Consider the following 12,024-nt stretch of genomic DNA (forward strand, 5'->3'; position numbering starts at 1 on the left):
CAGAGGGAAATGTTTTTCCTGGCCCTGTAGGGTCTGCATGAAGGCTGCAGCACTTGCCAGACACTCCTCCCAGGCCTCCCAATACTTGCAAAGGCACCTTCTATACACAAGGGCAAATCTTTATTTGCAGAGCAGCAGTACAGGGGATACAAACATTGCCCCATGAAAGGATCCTCTTTCCTTCAGGACAGGGCAGCAGCAGTATCACACACCAACCCAGCAAAAGGCACCACAGCCCTCCCAGGGACAGTCCTGCCACTCCAGAATGTCGGCACTCTCTAATGCTGTGCAGGAAAGCACAGGTGAGGCAATTCTGGTCACATACCCCAAAAACCAGGCTGGAGGACAGCTTGTACTTTGCCTTCTGCCCTGTCCCAGCCCAGAGCAGCCAGGTGGGCATGTCAGTGCAAAGATGGGTCCTGGGCACAGCCAATACTATGCTGACAAGGGCATGGCGTTCTGGGCTTCTGGCTCACATGGAACATGAGAACCTGATGGCTGCTGGCAGCAGCAGACCTCAGAAAGGCCAAGGCCCTTGGGAGACCAAGCACAGGGAGAAGGCACCTGCTAGGGGCTTTGTTGTGAGGGTTTCAGAGCCCACATCCATCCCAGGCGCTCCCAGGAGCTCAACATTCCCAGCAGACCTCAGAGCTGCTTCCCCAGGCAGAGTGTAAATATCCCACCCTGAGTCCTACAGAGACAGGTGATACCAGGCTTCTGCTGCACAGGGAGCATATTCGCAAAGTCTGGGTTGCTTTTAATACTACTTGACTAAAGACAATCTCCAGAAACTCAGCATTAACCTTCCACAATTTAAATCCACAGCAGTTCCGCAACCTGAGTCAAGCCCTACCCTTCTGGGCAGGCAACAGCCCCAAGCTTTGCTCCCCTGCTCCTGGCTGGACACAGGAGGCTCAAACACACCTCAGAGGTAAACTCACCCCTGCCCTCACAGAGGCTGCCTGCTTCCTGCCTACCTGGTCAATCCACCCTCCTTCCTCCCCTGAAGGAGTGATGACAGCCAGTGTCTGAGGCCCAGGAGCACTGCACAGCTTGAGAGGCATAGCCTTAAGGGTGAGCAGTGGGGGCTGGAGGGCTGGCCAGCCTCCCCCAGACCCTAGCAGTCCCAGCAGGAACAAGGCAGGCTGTCTGCTGCCTCACGTGTACTCTGTCTTCCGGATGTAACTCGAGGGCACATAGCCCTGCTTCCCGTGGGCCTCAGCCAGCCACCACTCCTGATTGCCTGTGATGTCCTCAAACTGCAGGATCCTGAGTCTCTGGTTAGCTGACACGCTCAGCTCATTGGTGTTTCGGCCTTTGAAGGTGTAGAGAGCGTAGTAGACCTGCCAGACAAGGGGAGAGCATCAGCTAGATGGTCACACCACACTTCCTTAATCTCACAGTGCATAGGATGGGTGGGCTTTTGTTCTTCTCCCCTGTGACAACCCTGGCCTCATCCTGGCCTCTTCCCACCCCTAGCTACAGCCTGGTTCTGTGTCTCTGTGCCTCTGTTGTTGGAAGAAAAGGTCTCCCCACCTCCTACATCTTCCTGGTCACTGCCAGGGAGGAGGATGATTCAGTCCCCAGCCAAACAAAGCAGTTAGCCCTTGGCATCCCCAGCCCCACGAGGGTGGCTGAAGACTCACCTGGTTGCCCTCTGACTCGCTGTTCTCCAGTCCAGAGTCTCTGTCCTCCACTGAGGGCACGGACCTGAGATGAGCTTTGGTGGGGTGCCCGTTGCGAGAGCTGGGGCTGCTGCCCAGCTCAGGGCGGCTGTAGCGGTGCTGAGATCTCCCTGTACCAGCCAGTGGGGCTGTCCTGTCACCAGAGCCAAGCTGGGGCAGGCAGGCCGAGTCCACCTCCAGTGGGGGCTGTGAGGACTGGTACACGTCTGCTGGGGAGACAGAGTCCTGCAGGGGCTTCTGAGTGAAAGTGACGGCCGCCCCACTGGGGTTGAAGGTCAGGGTGGCGTTGCTGTGGGGAGAAGAGCTGCTGTGCTCCGACTCGTTGGAAGAGTGGCTGCCCACAGAGACGTCTGACTGGCTGCGGCGGGGGTTGTAGGGCTTCAGAAAGGAGCTGTACACAAAGCCTTTCGTCACTGCAGAGAGGGAGAGGAACGGAGCTCAGCTTGGGGCAAAGAGAGGCCAGAGGAGGGGACTCACAGCAAGCAACAAGGGCAGGGAACAGCCACCTACCCCCATTGTCTATGAGCCAGCGATTCTGGCTGCCCATGGGGTCCTTCTTCTTGATGACACCCACAATGTCTCCTTCCAACAGGGAGACATCCAGGTCTTGGGCAGCATTGAAATTGCGTTCTGCCTGGAAGAGACTCTCTGGGGGATAGCGGGCCAGGAGGGCAGCTCGGACATCATCCGACTGCAGGAGGTAGGTCGGCTGCAGAGGAACAAGGCAGGTGTGAGTGGCTGTCCTGGGCTCTCAAGCCCTGACACCAGGCAGAGGGAACTCACCAAGCCAACAAGGGGCTGCCGCCGCGCAGACTGCCGCTCCATGCTTTTCCTTTCAAAAGTCTTCCTGGGAGCCGCCTGAGACTCTGGGAAGAAGGTGAAGGCCTGGAGCTGCTGGAGGACTCGACTGTGCTCATCCTGGAAGATGGCAATGAGGTTCCCTTCCCTGCCAGACACCTTCAGCAACTGGAATCAGAGCAAAGTCGGGGATCCTGGTTAGGTGACAGCTGCTGGTAGAAGTGGCCAAGAGCTACAGCACAAACCATGACAGGGGTCTAAGTCCTGCCTGTGATTTGCATCAGGCCCAGGTTTGCAGTCCTGTCTGGACTCAGCTCTAAGTAGTCCTCAAACTTGTGACCAGAGATTCTCCCAGGTGAACATTCTCCTGCCACTGCTCTAAGAGCCTTCTACACACAATTGCAACATAACCCTGTAATCCTTGCCCCAACACCATCCCACAGAGTCCTCCACAGGTCACTTGTGGCCTGAAACTGCAGCAGCAGCTTCCCTCACAATGTGACACGTCCCAGTGAGGCTCAGGGACAAACCCTGCACAGATTAGTGCTGCTCTGAGCCCAGGGTGCTGCCTGCACTGCAGGAACCCACCGACAGCAGGGGTCTGAGCTCCTCCAGGGCCAGGCGCACGAAGTCGCAGTGTGCCTCGGCGTAGCCCCGCACGCAGCTGGCAAACAGCTCCTTGGCAAAGCGCAGGAACTTGGGCAGCTCGTCCAGCAGCTGGGCATTCAGGGCCTCGTAGTTGTTGCGTGCTGACTGGAGCTCCTCCAGTGTTCTCTTGTCTTTCAGCTTCTCCGCTCGCTCGGTGCAGTTGTGGAAGTCAAGGAGTTTGTCGAAGCGTTTCTGCACCAGCTTGTGGGGCCCGGCAAACATGCTCAGCAGCTGGCTCAGGGGCGAGCTCACCAGCCGCTCTGTGCGCTCTTTCTGGTGGACAGAGGTGCAGTGAGGTGAGACAAGGTGCTCTCTCCCACTGTGAAGGCCAGCAGCTCACTCTGCAGCACACAACCTCCCCCTGACAGTGACTGTCTCCTGGTAGCACCCACTGGAGCTCCAGTGGGCCCTTCCAACAGCAATTATTCTATAATCTTATGTAACTGTGGGTTATGTAAGTACTATGCAAAGTACCTGAACCACTAGTTGTAGAGAGCTGTAGTATTTCAGGTAGGGTGGAAAAAATATGCATATAACAGGCACAGTCCTAAACTGTTGGGCATCAAAGCTCTCAGGTGGGGAGAGCTGAAGCAGGAAAACTCTCAGCTCTCCCAGGTTACCCTCCCTGCAGCCAGGGCCTGCCCATCTGCAGCAGAACACCAGGGTGGGCCTCAAAGGGGCACAGCCTCACTCACAAAGCTGGAGAAGAGCTGGTCGCTGATGAGACGATTCACTTTCTGGAACTGGTCCAAGTCCCCACTTCCCTTCTCTGTGCACAGGTCCCACATGCTCCCTGCTGCCAGTGCCTTCATACAAGCTGACTCCTGCACCAGGGAGACAGAGCTGAGCCATGCTTGCTGGCCAGAAGGGCTCCCAGGGCAGCCCCGGGCAGCCAGCCCCAACAGAGCTGAGGCAGGAGCCATGGGCAGAGGCAGTGCAGGGTCACACCATGCAGACAGGAGGAGCAGTGCATGGGGAGCCCCACAGGCTTGGTATCACACCCAGAGTGGCTCACCCGGACGTGCTGCAGGTACAGGGAAAGGTCCCGGATGAAGGACTTGATCAGACGCTCCTGCATCCGGAAGTTCTTCTCTGTCTCTTCGAAGGCTTCATCCTTTAGCTGTGAGAGAAAATGTTTCAAGGGAGGAGATGCAGGACTCAGTACCTCCCAGACTGCAAGATCTGGGGTCCTTCTGCCCACAAGCTGGACAGCAGAGGGGGGTGGTTCAGACCCTAAGCTCCCTCTGCCTTGCTGGCCTGGATCAGAGCTGCACGGGGGGAAGGGGTGTGGAGGGCCAGCAGATACCTCTGGAGAAGCACTGCAGGGTCTAAGGGCACCTGATGCACAGTACCTGGGGTGCAAAGCCTGTGAGATGCTTGAGGTGGCTGCTCACACGGTTGGATTTCTTGATGATCGAGTGGAAGTTGAGCTTGGAGATCTTCTCCATGAGGCTATCCTCATCCCCTTTCCTGTATTTTAGCACTAAAGAAGTTGATACAGAAATCAAAAACCCTTGTAAGCACAAACACCCATGTCTTACAATACCTCATCAACAATCACCTTCTTAGTTCTCCTCTTCCCCAAGTCTCTGTAGTCCCAAGACCCCACATAACATTACAGAATGGCTTGGGTTGGAAACGACCTAAAAATCATCGAGTTCTAACCTCTCTGGCATGGGCAGAGACATCTACTAGACCAAGTTGCTCAAAGCCCCATCCAACCTTGTCTTGAACACTTCCATGGGTGGGGCATCCACAACTTCTGTAGGTAGTCTGATCCAGTGCCTCACCATCCTCACTATAAAGACTTTTTCCTTATATCTAATCTACATCTAAATTCTCTCAGTTTAAAGCCATTATCCAGTCCTATCACTACATGTCCTTGTAAAATATTGTATCATAAGTTCCCATCCCTTCCAGCACTGTGCCACCTGTTTGGCTCTTGAGATGCCTGACAGTTTGCAGACAAACCATTCAAGCTCTTCCACAGATTATGCATAGTGCCAGCATAAGATGACATAGGAGATGGTGTACAATAGTCCCTGGACTACAGAAGGAATACAGAAGGTATTTAGAAAATGCAAGCAATCATTACAGGCAACCTATTTCACCTCAGCTTCAGTGGGGCTATAAGGGAAGACTGGAGTTTAAGATTTGCATGAACCAGGGGCTTCCAAGGGAAAACGGGGAGGGTGGCCAGCAGGTATCAAAGGGAGTAATTTTCTCCCTCTGTTCAGCCCCAGGCTACACTTGGGCACTGTGTCCAGCTTTCGTGCCTGAAGGCCATGAGAGATGTGGGAGAACCACAGCTCCTAATCCAGGAGGAGAGCTGGTGGAGCCAGGTGGGCTGGACATGACAAAGCAGAAAGGAATCTGCTCACAATGAGCCACTACTTGAAGGGCAGTTACAAAGGTGATGGGGCCAAGCTCCCCTGAGCAGTGAGAGTTCCTCCATTACTGCAGTTGCCAGCTAAGGCTCAGTGCCCAGCAGACACCAACCTCAGCACACCCACTCCTGTCTCTCTGTGCCCAGCACCGCCCAGCTCCTCACCCAGGTCCTTCCGGCGCTTGTACTCATTGATGTTGACGTTGATTTCTTTGACTGCGAGGACAGCAGCTGTGAGTGGTGCCTTATCAGGGTGAGCCTCAGGGGTAGCACTCAGCAGCTCCATCAGCAGCAGCGGGTACCGCATCACCCTCTGCACTGGTTTGATGAGGAAGGAGCCCAGGTTAATGTAGTTTGTGCAACCCCTGGTAAGTCACAACAAAAGAGATGTATCAGGTGTCAGTCCAGCTCTGCCACACACATTCTGCCCCCTCAAACCAGTGCCACCCAGAGCCAGAACTCCAATGCCTCTAAATCTACATTCTCTAAATGTACTCCCTCAGTCAAGCCACCCTTATGTACAAGTTCATTGCACTCCTGAACTCCTGGTGCTCTCAGATCAACCCCAGGTTTCTGCTCCTGACTCACACCAGGTGATACTTCCCAGCCAGGATCATCTTCATTACCAGACCCACCATGAAATCTCACACAGGCACAGCCTCACACTTGCCAGAGAGCCACTTGTTTCACATGCTGTTCTACCAACCAACTGCCCAGATGTGTACCCGAGTGCAGGACAGACAGACTGCAGGACCACAGTCAGTGTAGGGTTTTCCTGGCTCCTTGGGGCCGTGGGTTCCCAAATTCTGTTTCCTGCCCAAGACCTCCCCTTGCCTCATCACTTGTGCTGCCTACCTGTGCAGCCCACCCACTGCTTCTGCTGCAGTCATGCCACAGACACCCCTCTCCTCCCAGCTGTGCCTCCACAAGGCACTGTTAGGGCACCCCAGCATGCACCCAGACTGTGGCAGAAGGTTAGTTACAAGGGAATGGCCAGACCAACACCGAACAGACAAGCAGGGACTAAGAGGAAGTACTCACCATTCACTGTACAGGCTCCTGCCGGCCCACAGAGTGCCAAAATGCAAAGAAAAGCAAGGGTTAATGGGGTGGCAGGTGTGCAATCCCACAGCCAGTGTCTGTGCCTGCCAGTGAGGCTGCCAAGGCAGAGGGCAGCCCTGTCCTTCCAGAGCAGCTATCGGCACTGCCGGCACCCAGGGCAGTTACCTCCACAAGTTGGAGCCCAGGCAAAGCAGCTCCTTCCTCAGCAGCCATGGTGGCTCAGGGTTTGGGGAACAGAAGCCCTCAGCCCAGGACATGCCACCTTCTCTATACATCAGGGGCTTCTATACAAATTTTAAGGTCTAAAGGTTTCCCAGCATGTGTGCATGGGGGCAAGGGGCCATTTGAATCCAGAGCCTGGTCCACTATGCAGTACCACCATCAGACCCTCTCCAGTCACCACCTGAACTGTCTAAACACTGTTGACAGGAGGCAGGGATGTTGGAAACTGATCTCCCAATCCCAGCCTGATGGCTGCCACAGCCAGAGACTCAAACCTGAGGCTATCCAGCAGGTCCAGAAGCAGTTTCTGCAACTTCTCATCCTTCTCATAGGTTTCCAGCAGTGCAATGGCCTCATCATGGTTCTGGCAATACACCCTGTAGACACTCTCCAGCTCTGCACGCTGTGTCAGGAACACTGGCCCTGCAGACAGCAGCAAAGCAGAACTTCAGTGTCTCCTGGTCCCCAGCTGCCTCCAAAAACACTAGTGTGTCTCTCAAAAAGACATCTAGTGTCCCCATTCCACACACACAGGTCAAGAAGACATTGCTACTACAGCATGCAGGACCCCTCCTCATCACCCACTAATACAGAGAGCTCAATCAATCCAGATCTCCCAGGGGGAGTAGTGGAGACACTGGTCACAAGAGCCACAGAGCAAAGGCACAGGCAGCCAAAGGTGTGAATGGCTCAGGCTGGCAGCACTTTGGGGCAAAGGACCATGGACAGCCACAGGCACTGCCTCAGCATAGTGACCCCTGGGGCATCACAAGATCTCCTTAGCTTCGCTGTTGGACTGAGGAGAAAGCCCAGTGCCAGTGATCCTCTCCCACCATTTAAACTGTTATGCCCTACCAGTAGCAATGCCCATCCCAGCTTTCTGAAAAAAGGTAACAACAGAATTCATACCGATGGCATCTGAAGCCTCCAAGGTGGACAGCAGCTGCTTGGAGAAGTTAATTACCATGTGGATGTTTCCAAAAAGGCCCTCAAAGTCTATGTTTTGCATCTAGTGAATGAGAAAAGAGATGTCCTGGATGGGGAACATGTCCCAGTTAGACTCAACAGCCCCCCGACTGCCCTCCTACAACCCATCAGTCCTCAGTTTCATCATCCTCTCATCAGTGTGACTCCTATACACATTCCCTTGTCCCCCAGAGCACTGAAACTCTCATTCCTTATGAGTCCTACCACAGTGTCCTCTCTCCCAGCAATTCTACTCCTGCCTCTGCTCACCTGGTTTTCTCTTTTTCCTCCCACTAAATCTGTCCCCATACCAAGACCCCATATCTTATTTCTCCTGTTGATGAATTTAATCTACAACCAAATGAAGAAAAACTTTTCCCACCCCCCCCAAAAAATCAATCTGTGATACTTGTTGCCACGTCTCTCACTTCCAGCAAGGAAAAGAGTTCATCAGGATCCCAAAGCAGATGACCTTACTTCAACACGTGCAGGGAGCTGTGGGAACCACCCTCCTCCCCTCGGAATAGCTTTAATTTCCTCTATGGGTTCCTGCATAGTCACCTCTGAGAGCTAAATGGACTCAGCATCCTCACCCCAATGCACCAGTGCTGCACCACAGCTTCCCCCCCCTTCCCAGCTCCTACCTGTGCCTGCTGCAGGGGTACCATGATCCTCTCCACACACATCTCCAGGTCTCTGATATAGTCCCGCTCTGTCTGGAGCAGTTCCTCAATAACCTTGGCCCTCTTCTCCAGCATCCTTTGCTCTGCGCTCTCAGTGGTGGCCGAGGATGGCTCCAGCGATGGTGTCTGGGAGGACAAGAGAGTCATCTCTGCAAGACAGATAAGCGAGATTAGCATGCTCCAGCAAGGATGGAAGGGCAGGAGACAAACAGCACTGATCTGCTCCACATGTAACCTATGAGACCGAGAAACAGCACTATGGAGAGTCCAAGGGCCTTTCCAGAGGGGCCATCCCCAGGGCTGCTCCCACAGCCCACCCTCGCAGCACCAGGAGCGCCGCAAACTCTGCCCACAAACCTGCTCCCCACGGTCTGCCCTGATGCCGGCCGGGGCCCGGCTCCTCTCGCAGCCCGCTCTCCAACTCCGCGGCCCCGGCGAGCAGCAGACGCGGAGGGAAACCCCCCTAGGCAATGGCGGCCGCCCCTCCCTCAGGCTGGGAACAGGGTCTCCATTCTCCCGGCCCGGGGCATTTCCATCTCAATGGCAGCGGCGGGCCCCGGGCACGGCAAAGCCTGGAGCTGGATCCCGGCCAGCGGGGCCGCCCCGCCCGCAGGGCCCGGGGCTGCGGGCCGCCCTCCTCGGCCCCGTCCGGGCCCCGCGGCCGCCTCTCCTCCTGGTTTTCTGTGCCACCTGTGGCCCGGCCCGGCCCGGCCCAGCCCCCTCCCGCTGCCATTGAGACATTTCATCCCCCCGAGGAGTCCCGGGCCCCGCCGCTCTCGGCCCCACCTGCCTGCCTCCCAAGCTGTGCCCTCGGACCGAAACCGCGGCCTGGGGCTCCCCCCGCCCTCTGAGGCAGCGGCACTCGGGTCTCCCCCAGCTCGGGCAGCACGGAGCCCCTCGCAGCGCCAGCCTGCCTCGGGTACTCCGTTTGGTGGCAATTCCACAAATGCGCCTCTGCTGCGGAGCCCCAGCTGCCCTCCATCCGCGGAATTGTTTTTAGACTCGCACACATGCCCCAGCTCAAGCGTTTCTAGGAATGTTTCTGCAGGACAGGCACTTCCAGATCCCCAGGTCCCTGACCTCTCCGGTGATAGCGTCGGACAACAGAGGTTCAGCTCAGCCTTGCTTAATCCCAGGGACACCCAGCAGGGCTTGGGACTCATCCTGGCAGCACAGACTGTGCACAGCCCCAAGAGACCCCCATGCTCCCAGCGCTTCTGTCCAGCTGCTGGGTGGGCTGCAAGCAGCCCCTGGCCGTGCTTTGTGGGGTGATGGCAGTACCCAGCCCTGCAGCATGAAACGTGGGAAAACTGCTGCCCAGCCTAAGCATCCTGTCCACTGCTCCCCTAGGCAGGGGTCTTCAACTTGAAACAACCTGAGAAAGACAAGACACCCAAGCTGAGATACTGACTCAGCCCGTGATTATCTGAACCCATGACAGCTCTTTTCAGCCCTTCCCATTGCAGAGCAGCCGCCGCAGAAACCAGGAGCATCAGCACCAAACAGCAAGTTCTTACAGCTACCTGGGCTGAGGATGAACCACTGTGCCTCTCTGCACAGAAAGAACAACTTCAAAATCGTTCCCAGTGCCAGCCTGGCAAATGGGAAACCCAGCTGAAACACAGATGCCCTCAGTGTGGGAGGGAAGATACTTGTCTCTCTAAGCTGGCATCTCTGCTGCCCTGCCTTGAAATCTAGCCTGGGGAGAGGGAAAAACAACCAGCTCCATAGAGGAGGATTCAGTGACAAAGCCAGCACTACATTTAGTAGGCAATCACGGAAGAAAAGGCCTCACTGATTCCTACTGACAAGTATCCTTAAGACTAACCCCATCAGAGCCTGTCTTGGCTTTCCAGCACTCCCCACTGATGAACTTTATCAACTCAAATGCAGCAGGAATCCACAAGGAGGGCCTTGGAGCAGATGCTGGGTTTAACTGGTTTTGCTCTTTGCATTTCCACAGCATCTGCAGAGTCTCAGCAGCAGACTCGGCCCTGCTGTGCAAGGTCCTCCACAAACACCCACAGGGATATCCCGAGACACAGCAGGAGACTGAACAGGATACGAGCAGAAAAATGTACAGGAGGGACAACTAAACACCAAGATAATACAGTCAGCAGGCCTTCGTGGCTCGGAGAGTTAATGAAATAACAACAAATGAGTTATTTTGAAGAAGGCATGGCATTTGTTTTGGAGGAGAGCAAGCTCAAGTGGGAAGGCAGCCTGGAAGAAACAGGAAGATGTTAATTTGCAATGCAAACAGGTGTGTGAAACCCAGAGGGGGTGGGCGGGTGAGATGATACTACTGCATGGGGTGGGCTGGGAAGAATCTTGAAAATTAAGATAAGCCAAAACTACAGCCAGGAATGACCCATAGAGCAACATTTGGGAAGACAAATAGAAAAGATTACATTTGCTTTGGTCAAAGAAGGGGATTTTATGTTTAGCCCCAGCCAAAATGCCACCACAATTTTGTACAGGACACCTCAGGAGTTTACTGCACTACCAAATAACCCTGCTGTGCTCCCAGCCTTAGCCATAGCTAAACTGCAGTCATACCATGTGTTTGGCTCCAGCTCCCCAAAACAGAGCTGGGGATGCCCAGCACTGCTGGCAAATGCAGCAGCTCCCCACGCTCTACCAAGCAAACCCCAGGCACGTAAATCTAGGTCAGGCCCTTACAGAAAGTACCCTGTGGCAAGGATTCAACCCACACTTGTGAGATTGCCAGCTTTGTGATACCCTTGTCTGGCAAGTCTCAAGTCCCTGCCTATGGAAGGGAAATTAAAACCTTCCCTGCTCAGATTTTAAGCCCACAGTAGCCATCAGCTCAGCCCTGGTTCACCTGGCACAACGCTGGGCGCTAGTTCTATCCACTTACACTGTATCAGTATTTACATGATTTTGAAAATTCATACAAATCAATTGTCCTCTGGCCTTCTAGCTCCTTCTGAAAATGTCAAGATTCCTTCAAAACCAAGGTTACATTGCAGTCAAGTCTCCTACAACTCTTGTTATTTATCATTAGTCCAGCATCCTTCTTCAGCAATGAACTCAAAGTTGTCCTACTTCCTTCCAAACATAGCTCAAAATATTCAAATAGAGAATTTATTTGTAATATTTGGCTCTTATATCTGACCAATATGTATTACTTAGTGTTTGTTTCTGATGCATTTAAAAACTCTCACTTTTTGTATTTCATATTATCTCTGTTAATTGTGATGAATTTATTTTTTCCTGTTTGTCACACATTCTTGTATGTCTAATAGCAGCTTTCCCTAAATAAAGCTTATTAAGCAGTTAACTAAACCCACCAATTTCACAGCTGTGGATTTTGGTCATCTAGTAAGTATTTTCTAAACACATCTCCATTTTACTCACAGATTTTCTATTTGAATGTTACCTTTCAATTTGATTCATCATGCCCATCAACTTTGGAGATGCTAAGACATACACCACAGCTTGAATGGGCTTTGTTGGCCTGCAGGAATTGACTCGTATTTTTAATGAAGCCACCAAATTCCAATCCAGTGACAAACTCATGTTTACCCATGACACAGTTGCCAAATAGGCA

At 53.8% G+C, this 12,024-nt stretch overlaps 1 protein-coding gene across 8 annotated transcripts in view; it reads right to left on the reverse strand.

Annotated features, from left to right (window-relative positions):
• Window positions 1–98: 98 nt before the first annotated feature.
• Window positions 99–12,024, reverse strand: part of LOC116999304 (dynamin binding protein) — a 34,199-nt gene continuing 22,273 nt past the window's right edge. For 6 of the 8 annotated variants that reach the window (XM_033065850.2, XM_033065849.1, XM_033065848.2 and 3 more), the window contains 13 exons: window positions 8,412–8,599; window positions 7,711–7,810; window positions 7,077–7,224; window positions 6,559–6,576; window positions 5,683–5,882; window positions 4,484–4,614; window positions 4,147–4,251; window positions 3,827–3,955; window positions 3,072–3,404; window positions 2,469–2,651; window positions 2,196–2,394; window positions 1,647–2,098; window positions 99–1,343 (listed from right to left, as the gene is read on the reverse strand). In XM_033065850.2, the coding sequence (XP_032921741.1) occupies window positions 1,158–1,343; window positions 1,647–2,098; window positions 2,196–2,394; window positions 2,469–2,651; window positions 3,072–3,404; window positions 3,827–3,955; window positions 4,147–4,251; window positions 4,484–4,614; window positions 5,683–5,882; window positions 6,559–6,576; window positions 7,077–7,224; window positions 7,711–7,810; window positions 8,412–8,599 (2,372 nt within the window). In that variant the 3' untranslated portion in view covers window positions 99–1,157. Of the gene's footprint in view, window positions 1,344–1,646; window positions 2,099–2,195; window positions 2,395–2,468; window positions 2,652–3,071; window positions 3,405–3,826; window positions 3,956–4,146; window positions 4,252–4,483; window positions 4,615–5,682; window positions 5,883–6,558; window positions 6,577–7,076; window positions 7,225–7,710; window positions 7,811–8,411; window positions 8,600–8,807; window positions 9,017–9,236; window positions 10,001–12,024 lie in introns of those variants that run through there. The other 2 variants (XM_033065852.2, XM_033065854.2) reach the window with 2 other exon arrangements.

The sequence above is a fragment of the Catharus ustulatus genome, chromosome 8, assembly GCF_009819885.2.
Source record: "Catharus ustulatus isolate bCatUst1 chromosome 8, bCatUst1.pri.v2, whole genome shotgun sequence".
NCBI classification, from domain to species: Eukaryota; Metazoa; Chordata; class Aves; order Passeriformes; family Turdidae; genus Catharus; species Catharus ustulatus.